We start from the raw sequence: 27,499 nt of genomic DNA, 5'->3' as shown, positions 1-27,499 counted from the left end.
AAATGAACTTTTCTCATATCTCAATATTGCCCTCCAATTTTCCCATGTGACTAGTAAATCCTACTATTGCCACATGGTAAAACTCGTGCAAGAAAAATGGGGGGACATTGCCATGTAAGAAAAGAAAAGTGACATTACCCAATGGGAAAAGTAGACGTTGATCTATGTGGTAGAAGTAATTTGCTAGGTAAAGATGAAAAAATCCTTCCTCGGAGGAAATACGCTTAAATTTATTGGTCAAAAGTTCCCAAGTCAAAATATAATTTTCTAGTCAATTGTGGCTTCGCCACCCGTATATAGATTAGTCAATCAATTTAAGAGTCCGAATTGTGTATTTATCGGTTGACTGGGTTTGCATTGTGCCTGAAAATTGCAAATGCTAAGAATGCTAAACCTGCGAACAAGATCGACATGCCAAGCAGAGCCGCGAAGTCGAGACCGATTGTATGGGCTCGAATGGACCGCACTCCCTCAAGTTTATCCCAAGCAAAGGTGTAGTTATAATTGGAGAGCTGCTTGCAGGGGCAAGCCGGGCAAGGAACTCCGGGGGCGCAACTAAGACACCGGGGGGAGGAGGTGTCACAGTAGAAGCTGACGGCGGTGAGGGTGTTGACCACGTATTGGTAAGGATTGGCCCAAAATATCCATCTGTAGGCGCGATGGATTTTCTTGAAGGGGACGACGACACCAGAGCCACTAACCCACATGGAGGTGATAATGGAGACAACAAAGGCAGCAAGGATGGGAAGGGAGGTGGCAAGGGTGAGAAGCATGCCAAAGTACGCAACGGAGAGGGTGAAGACAAAGAGGGAAAGCCAATAGGTGACGAAGTTGCCAAATGAATCAGTCGCAATGTCGGCCATGCCATTGCCGATACCTGCAAAGGCCAAAGAGGCGAGGAGCAAGTAAGGGATCTCTGCGAGTACCCATGCTATAGGGTAGAAGACGGGCGAGTACATATGGGCTCGGCGCTCGCGGTAATATGCGAGGCGATCGGAGCCGACCTGAGGCACGACGTTGTTGGAGGTAATCACCCCGATCAACATGACCTGCATGTAGATGTACAGCGAGCGCGAGGTGAGCCGGAAGGAGTCTCCATAGCCAATGCTAACATAGATAGAGCCCATCAAGAGGCCGAGGGCGATGGAGCCGGTGAGGCGGCCGAAGGTGTAGGAGGTGTTGCGCCAGAGGAAGCGTTGCGTGCGAAGGAAGACCATGGAAGCTTGGCGGGGGAGAGGGGCGACGTAAGAGGAGGAGACGGGTTTGAGAGCACGGCGACGGTTTTGGCGACGGAGACGATGAAGTTCATCGGCGTTGGAGGAAGCCAAGGAGGAGCTACGGTAGACGGCAGCGAAGTTGTGGATGGGCTCGCGACGCTTGATGCCTGCTCCGAGCATGTCGAGCACATAAGTGAAGGGGTTCTGCGAGTCCATGTAGGGAGGCACCTTGGGGATGGCCGCGAAGTAGCGCAGGAGCTCCTGGCAATTGAATCCGACGGGTCCGAAGTAGACCTGCTCGCCGCCGGTGCTGAGGATGAGGACGTTGCTGAAGGTGGCGAGAGCGGCAGCGCTGGGGTGCTGCATGGTGCTAACGACGGTGCGACCGGTGCTGGCGATGGTCTGGAGGGCGAGCAAGATGTTGCGGCAGCCGACGCTATCGAGGCCGGAGGTGGGTTCATCAAGGAAGAGCAAGCTGGGGTTAGCGGCGAGTTCGACGGCGATGGTGATTTTCTTAGCGGTTTCATAGGTACGACCAGCGGCGTCACGGATGGAACCAACGAGCTGTTCACTGACGTGAGAGAGGCCAAGGAGCTGGAGGACGAGCTGGACATAGGCGGAGCGATGGGAGGGAGAGATTTGGTGGTCGAGACGGAGGGAGGCGCTGAATTCGAGAGATTCACGAACTGTAAGGAAGGGTTGATGAGCGTCAAGACGTTCTACGAATCCAGAAATACGAGCGAACGACGACGAAGAAGCTTTGAAGCCATTGGCGAGTATATCACCTTCGAGCTTCCCAGGAGCAGTACGACCTGCTAACACCTTCAGTAACGTCGTCTTCCCCGATTTCGAACTCCCTATCAACGCTAGCATGTTCCCTGGCTTCGCCCATCCCGACACTCTGTTCAACACCACCCTCTCATTCATCGTCTCGAACACCAAATTGTAAAACGATAGCGTTACACTTTGCACCGGTATGTTCGCTCTCTTCCACCCATTCGCCTGATCCATCCCTTCCTCCTCATCCCCGCCCCCCCGGCTGCTCATCCACTCCCCCCCCCACCCCCTCCTCGACGATGCCTCCTCCGTTGTCGTCTCCCTCTCCACCACGCTCCACACCCTCGCCTTCTCCCCCCCCTTCGACGGCCTCGGCAACGCCTGATTCCCTTCCGGAAAATTCATCTTGTTCAATGCCACGAAGCACAGCACGTTTATCACCACGATCCACGCCACCAGCACCCCGTACGACAGCGCTAGCCAGTGCTTGTGCTTGATCGTCGCCAGCTGGTACCTCTCCAAGTACGCCTCGCCCACCGTCAGATTCGGGTAGATGTCGCAGAAGTCCAGCGCGCTGCCTATGTATTGCGAGCAAGGGTCTGTGTAGGTCTCTCCGATCTGAGTCATGCAATACACTAAGTTGGCCCAATGGAGCGGATTCATATAGAGGAGCCATTTCCAAAAGTTGGGGATGTTGCTCGGGTAGATGACAAAGCCGCTGAACAGCAGAAAAATGGATACAATCAACCCTGTACATAGAACATCGGGAAAAGGAGAGCAAAAGGATCAGCAAGTGAGTATTCAAAACATCTTTGAGGCAACAGGATGGTAAGGAGAGTGAAGAAACAGAGAACGTGAAATTGAATATTATGATACAGAATCTGCCCTCACCAGCTAAGGCATTAGCCGCTTCGAGTATAGGGGAAACAGCACTTAGGAGAAGAGTCACGCAGGAGCCCATGTAGCAGATCATGAAGAGAAGGGCCACATATTCAAGAAAATGTACTCCGTTCTTATTTAATGAAAGACCGGCCATAAAGTAGACGCACACAGAATATACCAAGGCCTGCAAACAATAACAGCACAACGTTATCAGCCCGGAGTCTTGCCAATTTTGGTTTTCCTTGAATCACAGCTGCAAAAACCGTGATTTTGCTGTGAATTGTAACCAAAAGGTGGATCCACCAATTCAGGAGTCGAAATTGTACCTCAACAAAAGATTGAGGAATATTGATGGTGCAATGAGCGATCACATAAGATGAAGCTCGAAAAAAGCGCTGAGCTCTCTGCTTGTAAAATATGGGTCTTTGCAACATGTACACAGGAAGCTGGACCAAATTGACAAGCAAAATGCTCATGTTGCACACAAATCCCATTGCACGCACCAAAGTGAGATCCAAAGGGTCGTACACTCCACCAGCATGCCAAAACAGAGAGCCGGTAAAAAGCCCGAGAATAATCACCTGCAATCCGCAGTCTGCATGGTCACTAATAGAGTACAAAATCGAGATGATATTAATCTAAAAGCATGCATCTGAAAGTATGTGAAGCCTAAACTTGGTGATGTAAGAGTCATATTCTACAATTTGATTGAGAGAAAAGAACGCAAAGCACCTGAAGCAATCGTAGCTTGATCAGAATTTGTAGTCTCTTGGCTACCTTCACTTGCCTCTTAATGAGAGTTTTAGCCGAGTCCCATCGGTTTTGCACAAAAGGCTTTGAAAATGGCAACTCATCGACTATTTCGTCTTCTCCCTCAGGCTGCACCCACAGAACAAGCACTTTTAGCAGGAAGTAAAAGGTTGATAACTCTAGTTTTGCTTCGTGTATGATTGCCATGGATGTAAATTAGTTTTGCTTCGTGTATGATTGCCATAGTTCCAATTTACATCTTGCGCAAATATGACTGCACCTCGTCTATCAGGCGCTCCGCTTGTAGTCTCACATGTCCCCTTGCATTCTTTAGCATCGTGTACACCGATTCAGCCCTGGTCTGCTGGTCTTTCTCTGATCCCACGGCAATATACTTCATCTCTCCATCATTCGTAGAAATGCCAGTCACCACGTCTCCAATCCGAATGCGTCCTGTGCTCTCTATTCCACGAGTATAATCCACCTTCTTTGACAATTTTGCAACCACGACCTCTGCAGAAAAATCCAAGTGGCATGGAGTAGATCAGCACTGGTGATGAATAAAATTGTGGCACAAAGAATATCGAGTAACATTTGTCTTTGATTGCACCTACCTAAGCTTGGACGCTGTGAGCTTTGGTCTTCATAAACATTTGCATCATATGACTGCGTTTCGGCGGTCCGGACAGACAAACCCAAACTAGGCTCACTTTCCACCCAGAATGTATGTAGCACATCTTCACTGTAAACTATGCGAAGGATATCTTGATACAGATCTGAATCTTTGAATGCCAGAACGAGCTCTTCTACATGCAAATCCCTTTGGCCATGATCAACGTATTGTGCCCCTTCACCAGCGGCAATATCTTGAAGAAAATCGCCTGTATCCACGTGAGCTGGCTTTACATAACTACAGGATAGACGTGCTTGGTTAGCAAAACCTCAAAACGTTTTTTCCATAGGTGGATTGTACAGTAATTGAATGTATGGCTAACAGATCATCCATCATTCTTCACTTACCCAAGATTCGCGAAGTATTGGAGAACATCCTGCCGGGGCCCTTGGTAGAGAATCTGGCCCTCTCCAAGCAAGATGACACGATCAAAAAGATCAAAAACCTCCTCAGAAAGTTGCACCAACGCCATCACGGCGGAGCACTGTTGTATTCGACTGATGGCGCGAAGTGTGTTCACCAGATCGTAAGTGGCGAGGGAGTCCTGTCCCGAGCAAGGTTGGTCGTACAGTAGCACAGAGTAAGTACCCAACGCTATTTCAGCTGTGGTCAGCCGGGCTCGATCGTTCTCTGTGATTCCGTCTTGGCCTGACCCAACTAAATGATGCTCGATAGATTTGAGGCCAAGCACCTGCATCACATACTCGAGGAAGGGATCTTGACCTTCCACCAGTGCGTGAGCGAAAAACTTTCTCATTTGGGGTGAAAAGTTTTCAGGCCGCATACCCTGCGTGCAGTCCTCAGCAAACTCTAGAGTCTCACGAACAGTCAGATACGGGATGTGCCTGCGACCACGTTGTGGAGCTGAGATCAGTTTAAACATCCGAATTTTGCTGTTGGGATTGTTTGGTGAGCAATGGTCAGTTAATTACTTGTTCAGCTGCCCGTTGATGTAAGCTATCAGTCGAGTGAGAACAACCTCGGAAGCTTCCATATCGTTATATAAGACCGTTCCATCCAAGGTTGTACTCCGGTTAACCTGAGCTCTTCCAGCGAGAACCTGCGGCGTTCACGAAGGTCTCAGTAGATAGCTTTCGGAAACAATTGGGAGACAAGCATTCCATTTCCATTGAACTGTAGAATGCATGGACTCCCTGAGACACACCTTCAGGAGAGAACTCTTCCCACTTCCTGCAAAACCCACACATTAGGCACTGCAGACGATTAGATCGACGTCTTAACATATATAGATATAATCGAATGGAAATTTAAATCTGTTCCACCACATCCCCTGTAAAGAGTGATCGATTATACATCGACGTAACCCCCCATAACGAGATGCAATTCAAGCACGTCCCTTCTCTACCTGGTGGTCCTAAGAGCAGTGTCATCGATCCCGGCATCACGTAGCCAAGTACGTCGTTCAAAATTTCGATCTCTACGTACTCCTTTTTTCTGCCGATGCTCATGAAAGGACCCAAGAAGCAACCAAGGAGTTTCTTCCCGAAGGTCTCATATCCATCCGGTCCGATCGGTATTTTCGCTGTGTAATGGATTCCCATGAAGCGAACAACCTAAAATACATACGTCATGATCTATTGCAAAGATTTGTTCCAGTTTTCTATCAATCAAAGATTCTATAACTACAAACTATCACTAGTTTGTACCTGCCGAGGAATAGGTGGTGTAATACGAGCTACATCCCGGAGGTAACTGACTATTCCATTCTTGAGGATGTATTCCATCCCCACCAGCTCCTCGCTTTCTCTCTCCTTGTCCTCATCTTTGATATGGCCTGCCTCATTGAGATGCCTGAACGCCCTTTCCGCTTCTCCTGACAGCCCATGTAGTTTGAGCGTCTTGTATAGCCTCATTGCCACCTCATGAACATTTTCAGGGTCTGCGTCAGCGAGTTTCCTCTGTACCTCTGGCGTAGATGAGCCATGTATCCCTGGCAGCTTGGCCCGAGTGAGGGGGGTCTCTGAACCACGGACGGGAACAACAAACATCGTTCCATTGTCGTCCTGTAGCGTGCTAAGTTCCGACAATGCACCTCCGGTAAAACTACTCTGGAAACTGTGATCGGGGTTGGAGCTCTGATAGGAGGGTTCTAGGGGCAGCGGATCATCCCCATGCCACCAGATTGGTGCAGATCCAGCTGGCTTGGAGGGTTGGAAGCCTTTCCAGGGTGCACCACCTCTAGTGCCCATTCATGAATGGGAGAACTTCCTCTCAACTGGCACAATTTCTCGGAAGAAGTCAGCTAAAGCTGCGCTCGACTTGGAAGCTCCCCACCAGGAGCTTGAATCAGCAGATCACTCTCAAGACGAGCTTTTGGATCCGAAATAGGGCTGAAAATTTTACAATTTGCATGCAAGCTCGACCTGGAAGGGAACGGTGTCAGTTCGAGCTCGACTCCCCACCGGGAGCTTGAATCAGCAGATCACTCAGCGTTTTCGGGACGAGCTTTTGGATCCGAAATGGGTTCTTTGAGGCAGGAAAATTCACCAATTTGCATGCAAGGTCGAGTTGGAAGGCTCTTCTGAGAGATCGATCCACAGCAAAATGCAAAATTCCAGGGGCAGAAAGGAGGGGACCAAGGCTGGCAAACTCACATGAGGCAGAGGACAAGGTGAGAACCGGTATTTCCGAGGAAGATGGAACGAGGTAGGCAAGGAAGGTACTGTTGTGGGACTAGGGGATGAGAGGCCGGATGACGACTGGGTATATCCGCCATTGCGGAACACAAAGAGGGACAGAGGAGGAAGCGTATACTTGTCTAAGGATGCATGGAGACCGTTGATGGAGCATCGGACGGTTGACGGTTGTCATGGAGAACACGTAGAAGCCGGCCAATCCTAATATGCCGGCTTCACGCCATTGCTTACCTTGCATGCCTTAGTATCATCCCTTCGTCGTTTTTGCTTGAATCATCCTTTGCCTTATTATTATTCTCCTCTCCTCTTCTCACACTTGGCTTGCCTTCCTTCCTTTGTGCCATAGCTCTCGCAACTAATTCCGCTTTTGTCCCCTAATATAAACTCCTGTGTAACCCGTGGGCAATAGCTTATAAACTCATGTCTAACCAGTGGGCAATAGCTTCTCCTTCTAATAATATTTATTGGTCATGGTCATTTTGTCCTCTTTGCCTCAACATGGTCTATGGAAAGTCTTGGGTTTGTTTTAGAGAATCTTGGCCAAGCCTCTTTTTCTCTTTTATTTTTGGTCAAGCTAACTGTGTTAGAAAGAAGCTTAGTGTCTGAGTTTTGTGTCTAGAGAGTGTTAATGGCCATTAAAGGTTGCCTCAATAAATGCATCCTCCCACATGCAGGGTGTGTGTGGAAGAGTGTCCCATGTGGGCTAGACGGTTACACACTCTCAATTGTGTGCGATAACCCTTTGCCTCATTTTTCCACATACATCAACCCCTATATCCCAAGTCTAAGATACTCCCTTGGCCTCTTCCCAATTTTATAATATGTTCAAACATCTAAGAGGACAAGTGGAGGGTTGGCACAAGGAATCTTGCCACCTCATCCTACTTTCCCATTATTTAACTTGCATTCTTGGACTTTCTACACCCCCCCCCCCACATGGGCCTATCCTACATGGAGGGAATAATCCAATATAATATCCATCTCCACCTATTTTATATTACTTCTCCCATGGTCCTTGGGCCATATCTCACTACGTGCAGGCGTGGGACTGCCTAGGTGGAGGGGTGGTGCATGGAGGACCCATGCCACCTTATCATTTTATATTAGTACTACCATGGATTATGTACAACACACCTTATGGGTCCTCTTACATGGAAGGGTGGCACATGGTCATGCCCTGCCGCCTCATCCCTGGGCCTTATGCACACCATATTTTGTTATACTATTGCCACACATACAAGCACACACACATATTTATGCCTTTTACTTTGGTCAAATTTATCCATAACAGTACTTAATAAACTCTTTCTTTCATGTTCTAGGGAATCTATTAGTGTAGTTGGTAGCTCTTCCGTGGATGCAAGAAACTCTGTGATATATACTAATGACTCTTGCACAAGCCATCCCTCTGCCATGCTTGCTTCCGGGGTCTTGCTCTTTGTCTTACAAACCCCTTTAAAGTTTTCATAAACCGCTCAAGAAAAAACATCCATCGATTATGAACGGTACCTGCTATAGCCACCTTATCAACTATGTGCACAAGCAAGTGGACTTGAGTTGTCATAATGCTTGAGGGAAAGTGCTTCTCAAGCAAGCATACGGCTTCGATGGATTCCACCCTAGCCTTCTTGATGCTCGATATAGAGATCTCTTTTTGAGATATCCACCTATTTCACATGTCCATGCATATGTAAGATATTTGAGATATCCACCTATTTCACATGTCCATTAAGAAAATACATAATGCGATTTGATAGTAAGCATACCACAGATCTTGAATATAGCATTTCTAACATCTTCTTGTAAGCACCCTTTTATTGTAATTCTTCTCTTTTCTCCTCTCTTTCCTTCTCTCTTTTTCTACATGTGAAGCTTCAATAGCCTGACATTGAGCAAGCAAATATAGACTTTTGTCACTCTAATTCAAAGAATGTAGGAGTCTGTAAATGCTTGCTCAATGTCAAGCTCTCAGTCTTATTTTTCTTTTGCATGATGGAAAGAGGGCATGCTCGATGGTAATCTTCTTCTTTTCTTTTCTTCAGTTCATCATGTAGCCAAGAAGCTCTTCAGCCTCACGTGATCTTCGGGATGCCATCTTTCAAGAGTTATATAACATTTTGGGGCACCCTCCCACTCCTGGAGAGTTATGCACATACATGATAGGGGTACTCTAAACATGCCTCAGGAGTCGGCAGTATAGACTCCAAACCACCCCAGCCCCACACTAGCTAAGATTACCCCAGTGGAGTTGAGATAGCCTAGCCGGCTATAGAGCCAAGCCCCTTCTCCCCCCCATGGTCAAGAGGCCCTTCCACCTTACAGAGCTACCGACGTACTCCCGTGTAGTTAAGAGTTGCTTCTCCAGCTACAATTGGCCAGCGTACTCCCGTGCAGTCGAGAGTCGCTTCTCCAGCTACGAGTGGCTAGCGTACTAGCTCAACAACACGACAGGGTAGTAGGCGTAGTAGCAGGGAGAGCGGTGGGGGATGCATGGCACACTGCTTTGGGGGGGGTAATGGTGGGAGTGGGGATGATTTAGATAATGCAGACATGCTAGAGGGTGATGGTATGATCTTCTATGAAATCACTCAGATAGGAGGCATCTTGATGGATGCACGGGGGAAGGACATTATGGCCTTCATGCACTCTGTAATTGCTAACAACTACAGAGATTGCTTTATTCACTACAAAGACTAGCTAGAAAAGTTGGCTAATGAAACCCTCGTTGCTGTTCGCTCTAGGTATCCCAATCCCCTAATGTTCAATTCACAAATACATGGGCCAAGTCAAAGATTGTTATGATACTTGCCAAATAAAAGATCTTCACTTAAGAGGTAGGCACTAGCCGAGATTGCCAGGAGAGAGGAAGGTCAACCACCAAAGGGCCAGCCCCACACCACTCACAAGCATGAGTGGAAGAAAGCAATGAAGGTAGCAAAGGCGGACCCCACTCTACAGCATGTGGAGGCACAAAGGATCCAAATGGAGCAATATGGAAACATGCATTTTGGAGCAGGGGGTGTTGAATCACAGGAGGCCCAATTTGTAAGTATCGATCTCAAATTATATTGTGTTTTTGTGGTTTATTAAGAGGTTGTTTCTTTCTACTAACCCCTCCGCAAATTGTGTCATCTTGCAGCTTGATATCATGGGCAAGTACCCTACTCCTATCGAGATAGCCTACCACCACCATCATCGCAGAGGAGATACATGTAGGCACTTTTATGATGATAGGTTGATTACTGAGGAGCAGTATATCTGGGCTACTGGAGCATCCCCGTATTTAAACATAATTAAATAATCTCAATATTTAAATAAAGATTTGATTTTTCATACATTGATACATGTTGTCCCTCATTTATAGGGCCCTAGGGCTAATCAGGAGGAAGAAGATGAGGAAGAAGGGAGCGAAGAAGGGAGTGAAGAAGGGAGCAAAGAAGGGAGCAAGGATGTAGAGAACTTAGATTAGTCGTAGAAGTAGTGCTAGCTACTCTTTTTTGTACTTGAAGCCATTGGCTTGGCTTCGTGCCTCTCTTGTATATACACTCCTCTTTTTTTTTGTACTTGATGCCACAGGACATGGCCAAGCCTAATACCAAGACAAGGTAGGCTTGGTATTAGGCTTGGTGAGGTAGGCTAGGAGCATCACTAACCCTAGTGGCAAGCCTTTGGAGTGTGCATGCTGCCCATGTGGAAGGCTGAGTCATCTATTTTTGCCTTGCCACCATGCCATGTTGTTAGACCACATGGTGCCATGTCATCAAGGAGATGTAACATCACTCGTTGCCATGTCACCTTAGATTGCCACACATGCTACCACATCAGCCACATGTGCCACCTCATCATTCCACAATATAGAACTCTTGGAGCCATGCCATCACAGCTTGCCACCTTGGCATACCTCGTCAACATTGCCACATCACCAATCCCTCCACCTCAATTTGCCATGTCAATCTACCACCTCATGAATGCCAACTCATCATGCCACATCACATTTCTATGTCATGGAAGAGCCTCATATATTCCACACCATATTGCCACATCATCACCATGCATGGTGCCACATCAGCCACATGTATACACATCATGATGATGGTGAGCCACATCATCAACATGCATGATAATACATGCATGTGATATGAGTGCATGAGGCATAGAATACCACGATCGAGGTTTATGACCACGATCGAGGTATTTGGAGGTATTTGGAAGTGGTGAAATCATCAAATTGTCATGGTTTATGACCACGATTGAGGTATTTGGAGTATCCAAAAGTGGCAAAATAATCAAATTGTCATGGTTTATGACCACGATCGAGGTAATTGGAGATATTTGGAAGTGGCAAAATAATCAAATTATCATGGTTTATCACATAGGTTATTCTCAAATTCCATTAACGAAAATATTAATCAAGATAGGCACATATGTTATGTGAATATTAAACTGAAATAAAATCAAACGATGAAAATATTCAAAATTAACATTGGATTCCATGTATATATAATATGATTAAAATCAACTTATTTGAGGAGACCACAAAAATTAGTTTCAAAACAAAATCAAACGGAATTTTAGTAGCCAATTATTTTCAATCTTAGCACCTTCTCCACCAATAATAATCTAGGGGATGAGTTCAGGCTCTCTATAAGACACCACATTTTGGTTCATTTCACCCATTCTTAGCCATTCTTGCCTCCCCATCACTTTGTCACACATTCCATCCTACTTTCATTGAGAATGGGTTCTCAAAGCCATAGAGCTAGTAGATGTGAAAGATGTAGGAACCCCCCCCCAAATCTCATGGACGAGGAGCGCAAGCGGAAGGCTCACGAGCACAAGAGAGCCTCTAGAGCTAGAGCTTGCACTGCCACCACCAATCCACCTCCACCTCTACATCCCACCCCCACCTCCACCCCCACCCCCACCCCCACCACCACCTCCATTGTCCCCCCCTCCACATCCTCATCCACTCCCCTACCTCCAGCCTCTGCCCTTCCCCTAGCCACCTACATTTTGCCCTCCACCTCTACCTCTTCACCCTCCACCCTCCCCCCTCCCCCTCCCCCTCCCCCCCTTCCCCTTGGTGCCTCCCTTTCCCCCTCCACCCTACCATCTGCCATTGATCCCCTTGCCCCACCTTGTAGCAACAGTGTTGCTTCACGATGCCGAAGTCCACTATCCGTCATCGTACTAGCAATATTATGCAGTCTTTTTTTGGTGACCTTATGCCAGCTTCATAGTCTACTCTTCTCATGTCCCTGATTGATCACCCTGACTTGGTAGAGTGTAGGACGCTTGCTGGCCTTGGTGCACGTAGAGATAGGGTTGTATGTAGTGAGGTCCTTAGCAGTTTTTGACATTCCTATGCTTCTATTAAGAATAGGAACTCTAGTGATGCCTTGGCAACACATCATGCTATTGTGGCTGCCATTAGTAGACCTCATATGATAGGCCATGTGCATATCGCTTCACGTCTTCTTCAGATTGCACCGTGCACATTGTGAGCAAGCATGATTAGGAGGCAAAGTCTAGAGGATAGTGAGACTGATGCTCTTTGGGCTTCAAGTGGTCATGCACCTCGCAACGATCGATTGTTGGATGATTCCACTAGGTCCTTCATACAACATTTTTGGGAGGAGCATTGCAGAGCATCCCCGATGTTCAAGAAGGCATTGTGGAAGAGGGTGTCATGCAGTGTGTACATTGAGCATGGTGCATGTTTTTTGGAGTGTGCCCAGACTGAGTTGTACACTCAATTTGTAGAGGTGCACCCAGAGATCAGGATTGGGCAAAGGTCATTTGAGCGATGTAGGCCATGGTTTGTGCAATGCTCTCAAGAGTGTGACACATGCTGTTGTCACTACCATGTGGATTTTTGATTGATGTATGACATATTTTGTTCCCTTGATGGTCATAGGGGAGTGGTTCCTACTAGCCCTCATGACTTCATTCATTCCATATTGTGTACATGAGATGGCAATGCTTTATTGAGGCTTTATTCCACTCCCTTGATTGTGTGGAAGGCAAGTGTACTTTGTGTGGTGACTTTGCTAGAGTGCCACGAGTTGCACTAGATACTTGTGACATGTAGATGGTTCATTGGCAACAGTATGAGTACAATACCCTGACATTAGATGGTGGTGCATAATCAAGGAGGTTGCAACTTGTGGGGAAGGAGACACCACGTGTTGTATTCATTGACAGTTTTTGAGGGAATCTGTACCGCTACATACGCCACTAAGAAGTGGGACGATTATCAGTTCTGTGCATGTTTGAGGACATTTCCTATAGGGGTGGTTGTCTCAGTGGTGGACTTTTTAGAGAATTAAACCTTTTCACCATAGCATGAGATCCAATCGGAGTATTATTTCTCGAATATGTGACATGTGATTGAGTTATTGGTTTTTTTATGGCCTCATTATATTGAATTATTTCAATAGTCATATTTTTTTTCAATGCCATATTGCAGGTTGCTATATTTGTGCACATTAGCTATCGTCATGCACAGGCTCATGTGGATGGCATTGATAGCACCATGGACTCACCCATCATTGTGCGAGAGTATCACTTCTACATTAGTGATGATCGATCGCATGATGCCCATTTTGTGCAGCATTGCTTCACTTTGCATCATAGTTTCTTAAGGAATCATGGTGTCACATGGCAGCAGTGCTAGATCTGGTCAGACGGCTGTGGTGGTCAGTTCAAATCTGCTAAACAGTTTTATTGGTTTTGTAGATGGCACCATGAGATAGGCATTCTGATCACATGGAGCTACTTCGAGACAGGGCATGATAAGGGAGAGCATGATAGTGCAGGTGCTTGCGTGAAGCGTGCTTTGCATCTATGCTAGTTGCATCACATTGCCGATCGCTTCAAGGATGCACATATGTGGTGCATTGGTATAGCCAGCACTTATCCACTAGTGCTATCTCCTTGTTTCAGTCGTGTGACGATAGGGTGGTGAGCTGGTATTTTTGGTGTGTGGACATTAGGAGTCTTGATCAGTCCAGGACTTTTGATTGTCGTTCACTATCTAGCACTCTTGATTTCCATTCCATCAGGAGCATAGGTGACTCTCACCCCGCGATCTTTTCTCAACAGTTTGCATGTTTTTGCTCCAATGCATTGATGATGATTGGGGAGGGTGCTCTATGATACCATAGGCCGATTTATGGGCACAGCGAGTGCTTTCTCCCTTCTAGCCTTGGGAGGAGGTACATGATGATCAGGATGCGGGATTCAGTTCCTCTAGAGATTATGACCAGCTTGCAGATATGTTGCATATTGGTGATATCTTCATGGTCATTGCTTCAGAGGGCAATGAGGAGGGTGTGGATTATTGCTTGTTGTGATTCTCTATGGCGAAGAGTGTGTTGAATGAGGATACAGTGGATGGGCATGGGATGCACTTCGATGCTCATAGCATGATCATAGGTGGCCACTATTTTCAGCAGATACAGAGGTGTGGTTGTTATATTGAGTTCCAGGAGTACATGGTGGATTAGGAGGCATACATGTATTCTCATCTTGTTGTTGTGATCAAGATTACTTTGAGTCGTGTTTGCACTCGCAAGGTGATGTCCACTCCACGATGGCGCCTTACAGTGGAGGATCATGACAGCATACTTGCAACTATTGGCATGAGAGCCGATCCTAACGAGTAGCACATTACATATCATAGTTTTGGGATCATCAATTGATCAGATAGATTTTTATTGGGTATCACTAGTTGATTACATATTTTTGTATTCGATATGTATAGGCTCACTGTGTGACCATACCATTGTAATTTTCATGGACTCATATTTTGTATTTCACTATGATGGTTTTATACACGTTCATACACATCATTGTATTAGATTCTATTTTGTACATGATGTCCATTGTCTTCTCAATGGGATTTGTTGTTTCTATAAAACAAAAAATTGTTTATTAGAAGTTATGTTGTAATTGTGTTTTGTGCTTTAGGATATTTTAAAAATGTGACTAAGAAAATTCTTGCACGTACTAACCAAATACACATGTGGACTTATCTATTGGAGATGAAACTCTGCACAGCTCTTAGGCTACCCATAACCTACATCCATGCAAGATTTGGTCTCCAAATGATTTGGTATGTGTCACGTGGAAGGTATAATGCGTACATTTTTGCAAGCACTTCCTACTAGTGACTACGTATGGAAAATGGCGCACGTACTAACCAAATACGTATGTGGACTTATCTGTTGGGGATGAAACTTTGCACATCTCTTAGGCTACCCTAGACCTAAATCAATGCAAGATTTGGTCTCGAAATGATTTGGTATGTGCCATGTGGAAGGTATAATGCATACATTTTTGCAAGCACTCCCTACTAGTGACTACGTATGGAAAATGGCACATGTACTAACCAAATATGCATGTGGACTTATCTGTTGGGGATGAAACTTTGCATGGCTCTTAGGCTACCCTAGACCTACATCCATGCAAGATTTGGTCTCCAACTGATTTGGTATGTGCCACGTGGAAGGTATAACGTGTACATTTTTGCATGCACTCACTACTAGTGATAACTACGTATTAAAAATGGTACATGTACTAACCAAATATGTGGACTTATCTATTTGGGATGAAACTTTGCACGGATCTTAGGCTACCCTAGAAATACATCCATACAAGATTTGGTCTCCAACTAATTTGATATGTGCCACATGGAAGGTATAATGCATACATTTTTGCATGCACTCCCTACTAATGACTACGTATGAAAAATGGTGCACATTCTAACCAAATACGCATGTGGACTTATCTGTTGGGGATGAAACTTTGCATGGCTATTAGGCTACCATAGACCTACATCCATGTAAGAATTGGTCACCAACTAATTTGGTATGTGCCACGTGGAAGGTATAATGCGTACATTTTTACAATCCCTACTAGTGACTACGTATGAAAAATGGTGCACATACTAACTAAATACGCATGTGGACTTATCTATTGGGGATGAAACTTTGCATAGCTATTAACCTACCCTAGACCTACATCCATGCAAGATTTGGTCTCCAACTAATTTGGTATGTGCCATGTGGAAGGTATAATGCGTACATTTTTACAATCCTACTAGTGGCTACGTATGAAAAATGGTGCACATACTAACCAAATATGCATGTGGACTTATCTATTGGGGATGAAACTTTGCATGGCTCTTAGGCTACCCTAGACCTACATTTATGCAAGATTTTGTCCCTAACTGATTTGGTATTGCCATATGGAAGGTATAATGCGTACATTTTTACAATCCCTACTAGTGACTACCTATGAAAAATGGCACACGTACCAGCCAAATATGCATGTGGACTTATCTATTACGGATGAAACTTTGCACAACTCTTAGGCTACCCTAGACCTACATCCATGCAAGATTTGATCTCCAAGTGATTTGGTATTATGTGCCACGTGGAAGGTGTAATGCGTACATTTTTACAATCCCTACTAATGACTATGTATGAAAAATGGTGCACGTACTAACCAAATACGCATGTGGACTTATCTGTTGGGGATGAAACTTTGCACGGCTCTTAGGCAAGCGTAGACCTACATCCATGCAAGATCTGGTCTTCAAATTATTTGGTATGTGCCACGTGGAAGGTATAATGCCTACATTTTTGCATGCACTTCCTACTAGTGACTACCTATGAAAAATGGTGCACGTACTAACCAAATATGCATGTGGACTTATCTGTTCGGAATGAAACTTCACATGGCTCTTAGGCTACCCTAGACCTACATCCATGCAAGATTTTGTCTCCAACTGATTTGGTATGTGCCACATGGAAGGTGTAGTGCATGCATTTTTACAATCCCTATTAGTGACTACGTATGAAAAATGGCACATGTACTAACCAAATACGCATGTGGACTTATCTGTTGGGGATGAAACTTTACATGGCTCTTAGGCTACCCTAGACCTACATCCATGCAAGATTTGGTCTCCAACTGATTTGGTATGTGCCACGTGGAAGGTATAATGCGTACATTTTTGCATGCACTCACTACTAGTGATGACTATGTATTAAAAATGGCTCACGTACTAACCAAATATGCATGTGGACTTATCTGTTGGGGATGAAACTTTGCACAGCTCTCAGGCTACCCTAGACATATATTTATGCAAGATTTGGTTGCCAATCGATTTCATATGTGCCGCATGGAAAGTATAATGCATACATTTTTGCATGCACTCCCTACTAGTGACTATGTATGAAAAATGGCGAACATACTAACCAAATATGCCGGTGGACTTATCTGTTGGGCATGAAATTTTGCACAACTCTTAGGCTACCCTAGACATACATCCATGCAAGATTTGGTCTCCAACTGGTTTGGTATGTGCTAGGTAGAAGGTATAATGCATACATTTTTGTATGCACTCACTATTAGTGACTACCTATGAAAAATTATGTATGTATTATATGATTTTGGACCAATTTTACATAATCATGTATTAATGTTTGACACATGTTACTACCATTGAGCACCATTCCATGCTAAACATTGACATTTTTTTCTTAATCTACAATTTATAAAAATTAGTGACAATATTAGTGTAATAATTGCAAGCATTGATATATACGAAATTCAATATGATATTCAAAATGATAAAGTTCATAGCACAAGAGAGAGAGAGAGAGAGAGAGAGAGAGAGAGAGGCCTTATTCTTGAACACCTTTTCAATGCTTAATGTTTACAATTACTTCACACGGCATTATTTTTAAAATACCTTATGTATTAGATGTGTGAATTGAGATATCTAAAATTCAAAATGATACTTCTAATTTTAAATGTTTATGTTAGATTTGAACAAACTATAAACTGAGATAAACAAAGTGAGAACAACATCATGAAAGTACCTTCTTGTAGTGAGTGCTAGATTTGGTAGAGTATCCATACATATGTGATTGCTTACATTCTTTGAAGTCTATATGGGATGGATTGATAAATATTGAGGGTAGTGGTGCACTTAAAGAATCTACTAAAGTATCTATACAAACTTTACATTCTACAAGCATAGGTGCAAATTGCGATGGCCAATTAAAAGATAAACATTCCATCCAAGTCAACTGCTTATTTGGAAGCTATAGTTGTACCAAATGAGGACAAAAAACACCTCCACCTTTAAAAAAAGGCTGAAATACAACCCTATTACAAGAATATGAGAGGTTGAATACTAATGATGATAGTGGGTACAAAATCACTTATTGTAAACATTAATTTTACAACCATAGAGCTACACTTTGCTAGTGATGAGCAGTATATATGGGATGCCTCACAATGTTTGGTGTTGACACTATATGTGGATTGAGCTTCCTTTTTTACGAATCAAAGAAAGCTTATAACTTATAAGAGGATGCAAGATGGACAAAAGCACCATCTCCTAGTTAGCATCACTTTATGCTTGATGTCATTCGAGTATTGCATGATGCAACTTTCCAAAAGCATGCAAACTTATTTGGTGCATTTGGCGAGTTTAGATAGACTGACATGGTTCATTCAAAAAGTAGCACTTTACAAGAGCCTATACAAAGATGACCAAAAAAAAAGTACTTGCTCTCTTGAAACATGTCCCTTGAAAGCTATAGGTTCAAACCCACTGATGGGTAACATTTCTATGAAGCATGCAAAATTGCATGCAACTAATCTAGAAAATGAAACTTTCCATCCAAGGAGTACACAAAGAAGAGTTCAAGATGCATAGCTTATAGTAGTCTATTTGAGATGGCTCAAAATACATATTGCAATCTACAAGGTTCTCATTAAAGCAAGGGTGTTATAGGTTGGGTGTAGGAAGCCATAGCTTTCAAAGAGAAAGAGACCCAATGTAGAGTTCCTGGGAAGATAGACTCAATTTTATAGATGCTTTGTAGGTGTGATGAATGTTGTTTAGCCAAGCACCTTAAAGAGAGCCATTATCAAATACAAGGATTACACATATATTTGTGTTTTGTGATTAACAATTTCTCCAATTTCTTATGTATGTATGCATTGCATATGAGTGTCGTAAGATGTTATTTGAGTTGCCCAATGAACACAAGTAAGAGGGAAAAACCATAAGACTTAGTGTAATGTTTGTTGTCTGGTGGAGGCCGTTGAGATACCCTACTGATAGTAGAGATGGTCTACCATCAATTATTCTTGAAATGGTGAATGCTTCTTTGGAAAGAAGAACAAGCACGGGATCCTCGAAGAAATGGTCAAACAAGTAGTGAAGGTTAAAGCACTGTATGTGGCATTAATGCTTTTGTTGCATAAATTATATGAGGAAAAAGCATGTGGGCTAGCTTCGCAAAATGGTATGAGAAGGCTTGGGCCATGAAGTGGATGACATCTTGGGATAGCAATGTGGCACCAACAAAGGATGTATGAGCAAGGATTCTTGTCTATGTGTAAAGTCAAATGTCCTAAAAAGCACAAAGCAATCTGAACCTACCACCAGAATTCCAAGCCCTCTTAGAACATTGGTTTATTATTGGATCCTTCAAACTATGTAATTATCAAGGAAATTGATACAGACAAATTTAGGGAAATGGGCAGTGACTTATAGTAGTTGTGATACAATGTATTATGGAAGAGGAAGAAAGAGAAACATTGGTCTTATTTATGATCCAAGAAGCACAATGGGATGAATTGTTTATAAATTTGGCATCTACATCTAAGGGAGGGATTGGAAAGTCATTGCATGGCATGGTGTTATGCCATGAGCATAATTATGTAGGCATCTAAATGTTTCATTTTGGGGCCTACAAGGCATTATAATTTTTTCCAAGATTCCTTGGAGATGCAAAAAAATTGCCTACTTTGCAAAATTTCACCCAAATATAAAACACCATTGGTTGAATATAGTGTTGCATGTCTACAGGGAATAGATTAGATTAATCAAACCCATAAAATGATTCAATCATAGTGCACATCCCCTTTTTACACAAGAAGAAGGACTCCTAGGTGTACCCTGATGCAATAGCTCCTATAACACATGGCATGATAGACAGTTATAGAACCACAACAAACAAGGAACTACACAAATCCTAACAGTGTACAATTCCCAATAGCAATGTGCTAAGAAAAATACAATGAGGTAATGTAGGAGGTCTCTTAGCAAACAATAAAAAACAACATTGAGATTCCATAATAGTTAACAATAGACAAGGATGAACCTCAAGAAGTTGGTGACTTGTAATAAGCTCTTCCTAAGTAGAATAGCAGCTATTACCAATGCTTAAGGCTCTAAGAAAACTGACTATAGCAATAAACCTTAATCTAAAAAAATAATGCTGGATATTTGATGTTCGCATCTGCTCTTTGTTTCATGCTACGTTGATGTCGTTGCTTGATTTTAGGAAAAAAGGAAAAAAATGTAGCATATGGCAACTTTGATTTCAAGAGGACCACTACAAGGAGAACTGTTAAATCAAAGATGCTATTGGAAACCTCTTAGGGCATGCTTTCTGAGAACAAGTGAGGAAACAACAATTAAATGTGAACAAAGGGCAGATCCTTGAGAAACTTTCTAGCGATAACCAACCCGAAGGAAAAGGTCACAATTTGGCAAGTAGAGAGAAGGAAGAGCCTGTTGCTCTGATGCCATGTTACAAGATGCAAGAGAGTGCTCAAAAGAGGAAGCTCACAAAGCGAGATGGAGAGAACAGTGGAGATCACTCCGTAGGAGCCAATACACAAGATCATATTAGCTATCAACCTTACCAAAAGAAGGCTAAGATTATCCACACTATCCAAGAGGTTTCACATGATAGTATATTTTAACCCATCTAGTCATCTTGATGTACAAATATCAACACAAAAACCATGGGACTATGATGTTCAAAAAATTTGAACTTTTCTCAAGTCCAGTTGTGAAATTGGAGATTAATAAAAGTCCAAATTTTATAAATATGGTGTTTCTTAAAGATTGGGCTTTATCAAAAGAAGGCTAAGATGATCCACACCATACAAGCAAGGTTCACACAGAAGTAGGTTTATACCCCTCTAGTCATCTAATGTAAAAATCTCAACATAAAAACCATGGGTATGATATTTAAAAAATGGACTTTTATTCAATCCAATTCTAGACTTAAACTATATTGAAGTCTGAAAATTCTGAACACCGTGTTCCTTAGAAACACACATTATCTCTTTTAAAAATATCATGCTTGGTTGCATGCTTAAACACAAAATTTAGAAAAGCTTCATGTTAAACACAAAAACAATGGGGGAGAAAGTAAATAAGGGATATAAAGAGGGTGATAAGAAGATGAAACTTACTTACAAGAAAAAGAGTGGATGTAGAGAAAGAAATGGCTAGTTGACGCAATCTGTTGACTTTTACAAGCTGATCACTGAATGGAAACGGGGAATCAGTGAAGTGTAGTGCACTATCAAAGTTGATGTCCCTTGTGCCCTTACCTTACACTTCACGCAAATGAATTCTTGTGAGGCAAGATGCAGTTCTATCAGCTTTTATGCTTAAACTTCAAGGGAAGATTCTAGTGGCTATTGTTATGGGTGCCACCATTGGTGTTCGCAATGCCACATAGATAAAGAAGACATTCTCACATCCCACTATCTTGGCACCCTTGAGGAGAAAGAGTATTATGCAAAAACTTTTGGAGGCCAAAGAAAAAAAATGTTGTAAACAAAATCAAGCTGACTTACGGTGTACAACATCAACTTTGTATACATTCCAACATGATAATATGTATATATTATATGCTTTCTTTATCATGTGTACTTTGAACAAGGTTTTCAATCTCTATTTGGAAAAATAATATGCAATTGTCATAATAATGAATGAATATAGCATAAGTTTTACCAAGTACCACTATTGGTGTGAAAGAAAAGTTTCACTTATGGCAACTAGAGCTTGGCAAATCTTTGTATCCAAAACAAAACCAGATGGAATAGAACCAAGTTTTGTGTTTTGGATGTTTCTAAAAACATTGATGTTTCATGTAATAATGTCAAAGGAAATTTTAATATGAAAGGGGGAATGAATATAAAGTTTTATTTTTTTGAAATAAGGCGCTTGCATGCACTTGCAAGAAATGGGTATGCAAATATGAATAATAAAATTTTTAAAAAAGGGCTCCAAGAGCCCATGCTCGATCCGGTGTGCCACAAGACAAGGCGGCATCGTTGTCTTAGCTCCTGAAGTGTCAAATGGAGCATGGCTCTTGGAGCCCTTTTTTTTTTTTTTAAACATGCTCGGTGCATGCCAAGTGCATGCAAGAACCATATTTTTTTTTTTTAACAAAGAAAAGGGCTCTAAGATCCCATGCTTGATCTTGCACACCACAAGGTATGACGACATCGCCATCTTGGCTCATCGCATGCTGCGAATGAACGTGGACTCTTGGAGCCCTTTTTTTGTTTTTTTAAATATTTGCATGCCAAGTGCATGCAAGAACCTTTTTTTTTTTTTTTAAGACACAAGAAAAAAGGGCTCCAAGAGCCCATGCTCATGATCTGACACACCATAGGGAAAGACGACATGATTGTCTTGGCTCCTGGTGTGCCTAAAAAAGCATGGTCTCTTGGAGCCCTTTATATATATATATATATATATATATTGGCATGCCAAGTGCATGCAAGTACAATATTTTATTAAAAAACAAAAAAAAGGGCTCCAAGATCCCATGCTTGATCTAGCATGCCACAAGTCAAGATGGCATTGCCCTCTTGGATCCTAGTGCACCAGATCAAGCATGGGCTCTTAGAGCTCTCTTTTTTATTTTTTTAATATTTACATGTGCATGCAAGAACCATCATTTTAAAAATAATAATAAAAGGGGCTCCAAGATCCTATGCTCGATCTGACATGCCATAGGCCAAGAGGGCATCGCCGTCTTAGCTCCTAGCATGTCAGATCGAGGATGGGCTCTTGAAGCCCTTTAAAAAAATAAAAAAAATAAAAAAAATATTTGAATGCCAAGTGCATGCAATCAACCCAAGTGCATGGCATAACTTTAATTAACATCTGAAGTAAGTAGTTGCATGCATGCATTAAACCAAATTTTGTACTTGTCTCTCTTCGAATCACCATACACAAGAAACTCAATTATTCAATACAAATTAATAACATGAAATCAAATAGAATGGAAATAACCTTGGAACAAAATAAATAAAAGTTTTTATTATAAGATATGTCAAGATGTTTACAAAAAGAGTTTTAACTGAGAGTGCTCTCAATGGAAGCAAGAACGGAAGAAGGAGAGAGAAAGACAGAGAGCCACACAAGTTTTGGTGGGTGCAGAACCACCCTAATGTTCTTTTTCATTCATTTATATATGTGTTTGAGTATTGTACATAACTGGGGTTAAGGCACAGTGACCTTTAACCCCACAACCTCCCACTTAAAGGACAATGTGCCTTTAAGGGAGAACAACTAGTGAGCATACTATCCAATGCCCATCAATACACGACAATACTCAAACCGCTGACTAGGTAGACTCTTCGTCAGCATATCTGCAGGGTTATCATCTGTATGAACCTTGACAAGCTCTATGCGCTTGTCCTCAAGTACCTCCCTGATGAAATGGTACCTGACCTCAATGTGTTTGGTCTTTGCATGAAAGACCGGATTCCGTGCTAGCTGAATAGCACTCATGGAATCACTATGCAATGTCGGTACACCAGTATGAATCCCCAAATCTCCCACTAGCCGATCAAGCCATATAGCCTCCTTGCAACCCTCTGTGGCTGCAACATACTCAGCCTCTGTGGTAGACAAAGCAATGCACTTCTGTGCACGAGACATCCACGACACTGCACCACCTGCAAAGGTGAACACATAACCAGAAGTGGATCTCCTACTATCCACATGCCCTGCATAGTCTGAATCTGTGTACCCAAGTACACGCATGTCTCCTTTACCAAAGCAAATGCACATCTCCTTGGTACCCTTCATGTACCTCATGATGCACTTAACTGCCTCCCAATGCCTCTTTCCTGGATTAGCCATATAGCGGCTAACAACTCCCACTGCAAATGCAATGTCTGGTCTAGTAGCTATCATAGCATACATAAGACTCCCAACTGTTGATGCATAAGGAACCTTGGCCATCATGGCCCTTTCCTCATCTGATTTGGGACTATCTGTATGACTCAGTTTCACATATGGAGGCAATGGAGTACTCACTGCCTTCCCCCCCTCCATATTGAAACGTTGTAATACTTTTGTAACATACTCTTTTTGTGAAAGCCAAAGGAGTTTCCTACTCCGATCACGCGTGATGCGCATACCAAGAATATGACCTGCAAGTCCCAAATCCTTCATATCAAAGGCCTCATGCAACTTCTCCTTTAATGCATCTAGCTCATAAGTATGCTTGCTAGCCAATAGCATATCATCCACATATAGTGCCAAGATTATCAGGCTACTATCCTTAGCCCTTTTAGTGTAGAGGCAGTGATCAATTTCACTCCTTCTAAAACCCTGGGACCGAATGAAAGCATCAAACTTCTGATACCATCCTCTAGGTGCTTGCTTAAGACCATAGAGACTCTTTTTCAGCTTGCAAACTAAATGCTCTTTGCCCTTTCGTTCAAAGCCTTCCGGCTGCACCATGTAAATGTCCTCATGCAAATCCCCATGCAAGAAAGCTGTCTTGACATCCATTTGCATAAGCTCCATATCCTCTACTGCCACTAGCCCAAGCATGCATCTAAGTGTGGTCATCTTCACAACCGGAGAGAATATCTCATCAAAGTCCACACCCTTCTCTTGCTTGAACCCTTTAGCAACCAAACGGGCCTTGTACCTAGGCACATCATCACCTGTGACCTTCATTTTGTAGACCCATTTATATGGCAATGCTTTCTTTCCATGTGGCAAAGAAACCAAGTCCCAAGTCTTATTCTTCATAAGTGAACTTATCTCTGATTGCATAGCATACTCCCACTTGCGTTGATCCTCACGCATCATAGCCTCTCTATAGCAAGAAGGCTCCCCGCAATCAGTAAGCATCACATAGTCTACCCCTGGAACAAACCTATCAGGCGGTCTAGACACTCTAGATGATCTCCTCAAGGGCATTTCAGCTTGCTGTCCCACTTGCATATCAGCCACATTTGGCTCATCATTTCCACCAATAGATGATCCATCATCTACCCTTGATTGTATACCTGTGGGAGTACTTGGTGGCACCATTTCTTGCACATTTGGTGCATGGAAAGCTTGCTGTCTATCAACATATGTAGGTGGATTCACATTCTGGAAAGTGATTCTCCTCATTTCCACATCCCTCATGGGTGCCTTATGCATCTTCTTCTCATTGAAGACCACATCATGGCTGCGTATGATCTTCTTTGCTTCTGGATCCCAGAGACGATAGCCCATCTCTCCACTTTCACCATAACCCAGAAAGATGCATTTCCTAGACTTAGGATCTAGCTTCTTTCAAAGCTCTTTTGGCACATGTGCATATGCCTCACACCCAAATATACGCAAATGAGAGTAAGAGGGCTTCTTGCCACTCCATGCCTCTTCAGGAATACCACCATCCAAACTCTTACTAGGTGATCTATTGATCACATGCACTGCAGTCTTCATTGCCTCAGCCCAAAAACCACCAGAAAGACTTGCATTGGAAAGCATGCATTGCAACCTTTCTTGAATGGTACGGTTCATCTTTTCTGCAACTGGATTTTACTCTGGAGTACGAGGGGATGTAAGCTCCCTCTTAATCCCACGAGTATCACAGAAATGCTGAAAGTCATGAGAGAGATACTCTCCACCATTGTCAGTCCGTAGGCATTTAAGCGTTCTACCTGACTGATTCTCAACCAAGGCCAGCCATTTCTGAAATACCTGGAACACATCACTCTTCTGAGCTATAGCATAGGCCCACAATTTCCCTAGTTGCATCATCAATGAATGTCACATAGTATTCAGCCCCGCCTAATGACCGTGTAGGCATGGGACCACATACGTCTGAATGCACCAAATCAAGCATTTCAAACTCTTTCTTTCCTTTTCTTTTATGGGCTGATTTAGTCTGCTTCCCATAGAGACAGTGCTCACAAAATTCAAAATCAGAGAAACTCAAATGCGGTACATAACCCAAACGGCATAAGAGTTTCATTCCATTCTGGCTCATGTGCCCCAACCTGCAATGCCACAAAGAAGTGCTTGGCTGCTCGGTTATTGCAACAACATGATCAAATACCCCTGATACATGTAAGGGATACAAAGTCCCACACTTGGCACCCTTGGCCAAAAGCATAGAGCCCTTCTGAATTTTCCAACTCTGAAAGCCAAAAGTGGTGTGAAAACCAGCATCATCTAGCTGACCCACTGAAATAAGACTCTTGGTCAGCTTAGGCACATGTCTCACATGTTTCAAAACAAATGCAGACCCATTTGCAAAAGAAAACTTTATGTCACCTGCTCCCACTATGTCACATGCATAGTCATTTCCAAGATGCACACAACCTGTCTTTCCACTGTCATAAGTGGAGAACCATTCCCTATGGGGAGTAACATGGAATGAAGCACCAGAATCCAAAATCCAATTCTGGGAATATGCATCATCTGAAGTGGTAAGCAACTCTACAGATAAACTAGACATGAAGAGAACATCATTGTCACTATCATGTGTGACTGCATTGATCTCCTCGATCTTCACTTTTCCTTTGTCCTCCCTTGGACTCTCTTCCTTTTGATTTGCACCCCAATTTGCATTCTTTTTCTTATCCTTTTGCTCTCTTTTCAGCTTGTAGCAATCCTTTTTCATATGGTCCTTCTTGCCACAATGGTAACACTCAATGTTCCGTGCCCTGGATTTGCTCCGAGACTTCCCTCTTTCTTGGGACTTCCCCCTGAACTGTGATCTGCCCCTTTGCACATTTAAGGCTGCATCCTGCTTGTTGCCATCCATAGACTTCCGTCTAATCTCCTCAGCCAACAAGCTACCCACAACATCATCAAATTTCAGTACTCCACCAGGTGCAGAGTTACTGACAGCTGTACGGAAGGTATCCCATGAGGATGGCAATGAACATAAGAGAAATATTGCCTTAGTCTCCGCATCAAAATTCATTTTCTGAGCCTAAAGCTGGCTGAAAATAATATTGAATTCATTCAAGTGAGAAGCAATGGAGACCCCTTCCTTCATCTGCAGCTCAAACAACCTCTTCATGAGGTAAACTTTATTAGAGGCAATTTCCTTTTCATAAGTGGCACACAATTTCTTCCACAAATCTTCCGTAGTCTGCTCATTTACTACTGTGAAATAAACTGACTCTGCAAGATGAAGTCTAATAGTAGACTTTGCTAATGCATCCAACTCATTCCAATCATCCTCAGACATATTTGCAGGCTTAGCTTCAATCCCTGCCAAGGGTTTAATCTGCTTCTTTTGAATAAGCACATCCCTTATCTGTTCTTTCCACAAAGAAAAGTTTGTCCCATCAAACTTTTTAATGCTGAAAAACTCCTTTTCAGGCATGGAAGAGGATGCCATGATGCAAATAAAGCAAAATCCCAAATGCTAGTGCCTGCAAGAGAGAAT

The 27,499-nt window shown here is 43.1% G+C and overlaps 1 protein-coding gene across 1 annotated transcript; it reads right to left on the bottom strand.

Annotated features, from left to right (window-relative positions):
* Positions 1 to 335: 335 nt before the first annotated feature.
* Positions 336 to 6,509, bottom strand: LOC147903390 (pleiotropic drug resistance protein TUR2-like). The gene is made up of 11 exons (XM_087373109.1): positions 5,967 to 6,509; positions 5,666 to 5,873; positions 5,465 to 5,490; positions 5,232 to 5,359; positions 4,647 to 5,144; positions 4,241 to 4,536; positions 3,907 to 4,139; positions 3,609 to 3,755; positions 3,203 to 3,457; positions 2,886 to 3,060; positions 336 to 2,743 (listed from the first exon to the last, which is right to left on the bottom strand). Exons 1-11 carry the CDS (start codon positions 6,507 to 6,509, stop codon positions 336 to 338), a joined length of 4,917 nt encoding a protein of 1,638 aa, XP_087229235.1.
* Between the last annotated feature and the right edge of the window lie 20,990 nt (positions 6,510 to 27,499).

The sequence above is a fragment of the Dipteris shenzhenensis genome, chromosome 3, assembly GCF_047967505.1.
Source record: "Dipteris shenzhenensis isolate YYH24624 ecotype China chromosome 3, Dip_SZ_1.0, whole genome shotgun sequence".
NCBI lineage: Eukaryota > Viridiplantae > Streptophyta > Polypodiopsida > Gleicheniales > Dipteridaceae > Dipteris > Dipteris shenzhenensis.
The sequence above is the reverse complement of the archived record's forward strand: the minus strand, read 5'-3'. Positions and strand labels throughout refer to the sequence as shown.

Bases quoted from the DNA above. Each gene is read 5' to 3' on its own strand.
- LOC147903390 (XM_087373109.1), bottom strand. From the start codon at position 6,509: ATGGGCACTAGAGGTGGTGCACCCTGGAAAGGCTTCCAACCCTCCAAG. The intron at 3,458-3,608 runs GTGCTTTGCGTT...TGCGGATTGCAG, and splicing joins TCAAGCTACGATTGCTTCAG to GTGATTATTCTCGGGCTTTT. The intron at 3,061-3,202 runs GTACAATTTCGA...TATTGTTTGCAG, and splicing joins TTCCTCAATCTTTTGTTGAG to GCCTTGGTATATTCTGTGTG.